Source organism: Bidens hawaiensis, unplaced genomic scaffold (assembly GCF_021521415.1).
Source record: "Bidens hawaiensis isolate Kalapana, Puna unplaced genomic scaffold, B.hawaiensis_p1.1 tig00002735_1, whole genome shotgun sequence".
In the NCBI taxonomy this organism is placed as follows: Eukaryota; Viridiplantae; Streptophyta; class Magnoliopsida; order Asterales; family Asteraceae; genus Bidens; species Bidens hawaiensis.
Window position 1 is genome coordinate 2,219,821 of NW_027491147.1, and position 5,953 is coordinate 2,225,773.

The following is a 5,953-nucleotide window of genomic DNA, read 5'->3' on the forward strand; positions in this document are numbered from 1 at the left end:
GTAGATGATCGTATTCGGTTGTAACAAGTGAAACATATAATTTGACGTTGTAATGTATCAGGGCTAGTATCTTGCTAGTCTCGTTTTGAGAGAAAATAATAAGATCTTTTGTTAGAACTATTACTTTAAAGAAATACAAAATAATTTACCCTTTAAACAAACACTATTTAATTGCCCTTTTGCTCCCGCCAAAACAAAAGAAGAATTTTTCAAAACAATTTCCAGCATTTCTCTAATTCTCTTTATTCACTTTTCCAATTTATATCTTTATTAAAAACAACATGGTTCGGTACCGAACCTACCCATTTTCCGACCGTTACCCCGAACCTAATTTCAAATCTGAATTAAACCCGAAATTCACCAACCATTTCCCAAACCCCTCAAAAATGGTGTCCAAAGCCAAGAAGTCAACCCACACCAGTCTCCGCCGCCGGAAGAAGACTCCGATCACCTCCTCAACCAAGACCGCCTCCGTCGTCGTCTCCTCCATCAACAAATCGATCCACACCTGTCGCCGCCTCATCAAAATCTTCTCCAAACTCGTCCGTATCGCCACTCCAACCCGCAAATCCTCGGTCAAGAAAGGCTACAAAATCCTCAAACAATTCCCCGGTGATCACTCGATCGCCACGGCCCGCCGATCACTCTTCCAGGACACCGTTACCGCCTCGTTACCCCCGTTAATTCCCGATAATAAAAAGACCGTGTTCCTCGACGTTGACGAAACCCTAATCCACTCGGTACCCGCCTCCGGGCTAATCCGTCCCCAACATTACGATTTCATAGTGAACCCGTTACTCGACGGGGAACGCGTGACATTTTACGTCACGAAGCGTCCATTCGTCGACGAGTTTCTCAAATTCTTGCACGAAAAGGGGTTTGAAATCGTTGTCTTCACCGCGGGAATCGAGGAATACGCGTCGCTGGTGCTGGATACGTTGGACCGAGACGGGTTGATCTCGTATAGATTGTATAGGGATTCTTGTACCGAGCTAGACGGGCGGTTCGTTAAGGATTTGTCGAATTTGGGGCGGGATTTGAAGAAGGGGGTGATTGTGGATGATAACCCGAATTCGTATAGTTTGCAGCCGGAGAATGCGATTCCGATTGTGGCGTTTGTTGATGATGAGAAAGATGATGAGTTGAAGTATATCTATAAATGTTAATAGTCTATGCGTAATGAGACGATAAAGAAATTGGTTTTGAGCGATGTTTGGCTACAACACCGTCCCTCGACGGTATGTGGGGCAAGGGGATAGATTTCTCATTGGGTTAAAAAAAGTATTATTTTATTAAATGGACTAATGACAACCGGGGTGGGCGGGGGAGGGTAGTTTTGATATGAAACATTACTACACCTTTAAAATAAAAATAACCTAGCTGGTAATGTGGCGACACATGTTGAAAATCATTCCATTTTATAATACTCCACTACACGTTACCTTATTAGCTAATAGCTATGGTTTCTTTTGAATATATTTAGTACTTTATGCATGATGTTTTGGGCTTTAAAAATTGTGTCCCAAGCCTCTTCCTTTTGAGCTTTTTGTTGAAGCTTCAAATTCCTTTTTTTAATCACATTTTTGACCAACCAAACTTGTAATTATGAATGTTTGTAAATCTATAAAACTATTAATATAACTAATTACAAAACTTAGAGGCAACTTCAAAGTTAGATAGTTTGTGAGCCCTTTAATCACATGAGAAAAAAAAATCGTATCTGCAGTTTTGAAAATTTGCAAGTGCCAAAATAATACTCCATATATGAGATAAGTTATGTTTTTAAAAATGATACTTTTTTTTATTGATGTGAAGAGAAGATCGACTGAACAAGAAGTTTGGGTAGTAATGATGCTTCAGTAATCCATCTTGAGAACTTGGAAACATTAGCTGAGTCAGACGGGTGGTAGAGGTTAATAGCGTGTTGGGGTCACGAGTTGGTATTTTCTTCGGGAGGGGTATCATACATGAGATAGGTTCTAACCTAGTTAAATCTTTCTTCACGCTACACTTCTTCTATGTGGGCATTGAGGGTGATTGATGGCTTGTTTGTAGTCAACATTTCGGCCACCGTGAGATCATCATCACTTTCAAAATCTCAAGCAGTACCAATACCTCTATAGTATTCATCTCACTATCCCATAAAGATAGGGATGAAGTTCCGTAGGAGCAGCCAACTTTTGGTTTTGTCTTAGCGGGGACGACATCGGAGGCAAGTCAAACTTCCTTCTTATGGGCTTTTAGTCTCTTGCGCCTTGGGCTTCTTTCTGGGTCTGGGCCTTATTTCTAGGTAGACTCTTCTCATTAAATGAAAAATTAAGCAAAATAAAAAACCTTTATTAAGTTGCGGCCCATGCAGGTCTCGAACCTGACCTGCGACCTTCGCGTTATTAGCACGGCGCTCTAACCAAATGAGCTAATAGGCCACTATAATAAGATACAACGATAAGATTTCATGAACGATAGAAGTTGTAGCTTAATCGAACACTTAGCAGATTATTTTATTATAAGTTTGCTTGTTTCAATTTAGTTAAATAAATAAACATGAAACAACTTTTCATCTTATTCGTTTATAAACAAATAACTTGTACTAATGCGAAAACATAACGCATGTGAAAATGAATATAACATATGTTTTAGCTTCGGTATTATCTTAAGTATTATACACTTTCATGCATGCTTATGTGTTAAACTAGGAAATTCGGCGTGTGATGCGGTGGAAATACGTGCATGTACATATAACAACACTAAGTTTACAGTAACAATTATTTTAAATTTAATCACACAAAATAAATGGTAAATAAACAATAAAAATATAAACAAGTGAATAAATTATAAAAAAATACAGTTGATTCATTCGGCCTTCGGGTTTATAATCACCTCCTAGGAGAATTAACAGTTTGAAGTTACTGAAGGTGCGTGCGGGTAATGTAAACAGTTTCACGCACATAAAGTGTTAATTATGATGAAATTATGTGTTTGTTCCAACAATGTTACGATACGGTAAGTTGTTTCTTTTTCTTAGTACAAATGAATGCTTTATGCCCTTGTATTTTTAGTCATTTTTCAGCATACTCAAGTTAAACAGGCCTTTAACTTTTAGATTCTGGAAAAATTGTTTAGGAATAAATTTGATATAAATTAAAAAAATTGAATAATATAGTGTGGAATATCCATAAAAGCTTCATAAATTGTGGCTGAGAAGTTTACCTGTATGACTCGGTTGTTGCCTTGTTGGGTGTTGTATCCGATTCCTATAAGGAAATATTCAAAATTCCAAATACGTACAGGTACAGTTTTTGTTTTTCAAAATTTCCTCATTTTGAACAACCGGTTATCCAAGACTACTTGTAATGAAATTTCAACCGTCCCTAGTTATTTAACATCTCATGTCTGCTCGAAAATTCCTTGTAAATTAGCCTAACACATGATCAACTTTATATCAGAATATTGTAGCCCATTACTCTGTTAATTATGGCCCAAAGAATGCCATCTTCATTCTTTTGTTTTCAGTGACGGATCTAGACAAAAATTTTAGAGGTAACGTTCATATTTTTTTACCGTATTTCATACAATGCAAACGGATATTTTTTTTACCGTATTTTATATAATAACCGAATTCCTTTTGATCATATTTCATATATAATTTTTTTTAACTTGGTGTTGAATCGATATCATCATTTTCTTGTTATTTTCGTTTAAAAAGATTACTAATAAGGCTATGTTGTTTCATCTTCCAAACTCCCTAATTTTCGAAGAAACAAAATTTAAACCATAAATTCATAATCAATTCTAATTTACACATAAACCCTAAATCCCTAATCAATTCCAATTTACATTATTCAAATATCCAATAAACCATAATCAATCATTCAAATATTTAATTCATGCCCAAAAACAATTCAAAGTTAACAATTTATATAAACAAATTAAACAATTACTACAAATTTAAATAAAACTAGAAGAATACCTAAATAAACAAGTAGAAGTCGAACCGTGGAAGAGGAATTGAGGGATCACCAACCATTGGCTACTCGGCAGCAACGTGGAGGTCCGGTGATTGGAGGAGGCAGGGGGTCAGGGCAGCGTGGAGTGGACGGTGGGTGAATGAAAATTTGTTTTATCGAATGTTGATATTCGGCCTAAACCAAACGTCAAAGCATAAGGGAACTTCGAGCAATTGTTTTATTTAGTTTGCGCTTTAATTTGGTTGAGCTTAATTAGTTTTAGCTTTTGTTTTAGTTGGACTTTAAACAAAGAGGGAAAACATTATATTTTTTCTGGGGTAGCGAAATATGAAAAACACTAAAAATAAAAAATATTACACTACCGACGAAAGCTACCCCCTGGTTACTAATTACTGCATCCCCCATGTTTGTTTCCCACCACCTAGAGGTATACAAAACGGGTTATTTTCAAACCGAACGGTTTGGGTTTTGTATGGTCAAAGTTGGTTTGACCCAAACCGGTTTAAGCGAAGAACTTGACAAACTGATCTAAACTGGCGCGGCTCAGTTTAAATCCGGTTTAATTTGGTTTGAGGAAAAAACCGGTTTGATTGTGAATGAACGAACCGACAGTCCGGTTCGGTTTGAGAACCGGTTTGGCTTAAACCGGTTTTAAATAGGAACCGGTATGGTTCATTTCCGGATAACCGGTTCCATATCGTTTTTTATTTACATCTCCACCTCCACCCAACTTCCTTTTAAGTTTAATATGCCATGAAACTAATCTCAAATTATTAAGATTGCCGTCCATACTCCATTCAACAACTATTCCTAACCTTGATAAATCATCATGATATTTTTGTACTAATTTATCTTCCATGCATTATATCGATTTTGACGGACATCTCCACCTTCCATTTTATATAAATTCATTGCTTTTAGCTAATTTTTTCATTTGAAACACGTATGGTTCTTCGCTTTAACTAGTTTTTAGAATAAATCTTTAAAATTCAAATATGAACAAATTAGGAGTATCATTAAATAAAAAACTAAGCCAAAAATAATTCAAAGTGTTGGAAATATTAACTCTCCGTTAACAAAAAGCTACATGCACAGTAATTTTTTTTGTTTTTGATTTTTTAATTCCTTTATAAATTAACTCGTATATTTAACTAACCAATTAATCGAACACGTTATATTTAGGTATTATATTTTGTTTGGTACTTGCCATAGTGTGCGAGTTTAGGAACACCGAGTTAGACGTTGCATAATTAAAAAAACAACAAAACAAAACGTTTCAAAACCCTTTTGGTTATTCTACGACTATATTTATGGGTTTTCTCTTTCGTTTGCTATAACGAGTACATCAAGACCGAAAAAATGTACGCCTGGCGTAATGCTTAGGTTTGATCTCCCTATTTATGTAGATTTGTATAATCTAGACCATATCAATTATATGCATGTATGTATGCGTATGTACGCATGTGGTAAGGAGTGCTAAAATGCCTTTTTATTATTATCATGTTAATAGTGTAGTAGTGGTTTAAGATGGACGAGTTAAATAGTTACTGGGCTTGAATGTTTAAATTCGTTATTTGGTTTAATGGTTAATGAGTTTGTTTAATATACACACACAGACGCACGAACACGACTAATAGAAAGATGATACGGGGATAATACATATCGAACTTAAGTTTGAGACACCATCAAAGCTTCTTTAGAGACAGGGGTGCCTCCCACCCTCCTTTTTTATACAATAGTGTAAATTTACTTGTTTTTCGTCCGTAAATTTTTATGTAGTGTAAATTACCTGTTTTCGATCGAAAATTTGAGCCCCCCTGGTTTATGTTTTTTAAAAAAAATACATTTTAAGTTCGGCCCCTCGATGTTCTTGTTCAAGCTTCACCACTAGTTCGAGATTCATTAAAAAAAACCATTCTCCCTAGGGTGTACAAATTATGTAATTAAATATGCTTCATATATAGTGTTTACAAAACCCACAGCTT

General features: G+C 35.7%; 1 protein-coding gene and 1 non-coding gene across 2 annotated transcripts; one reads left to right on the plus strand and one right to left on the minus strand.

Moving 5' to 3' along the window:
- Positions 1-386: 386 nt before the first annotated feature.
- On the plus strand, positions 387-1,166 carry LOC143620921 (uncharacterized). The gene has a single exon (XM_077092491.1). The coding sequence runs from the start codon at positions 387-389 to the stop codon at positions 1,164-1,166; it is 780 nt and encodes a 259-aa protein (XP_076948606.1).
- Positions 1,167-2,347: 1,181 nt separating this feature from the next.
- Positions 2,348-2,426, minus strand: TRNAI-AAU (transfer RNA isoleucine (anticodon AAU)). Its single transcript has one exon. It is a non-coding gene; the product is annotated as a tRNA-Ile (tRNA).
- Positions 2,427-5,953: the final 3,527 nt, after the last annotated feature.

Bases quoted from the DNA above. Each gene is read 5' to 3' on its own strand.
- LOC143620921 (XM_077092491.1), top strand. From the start codon at position 387: ATGGTGTCCAAAGCCAAGAAGTCAACCCACACCAGTCTCCGCCGCCGG.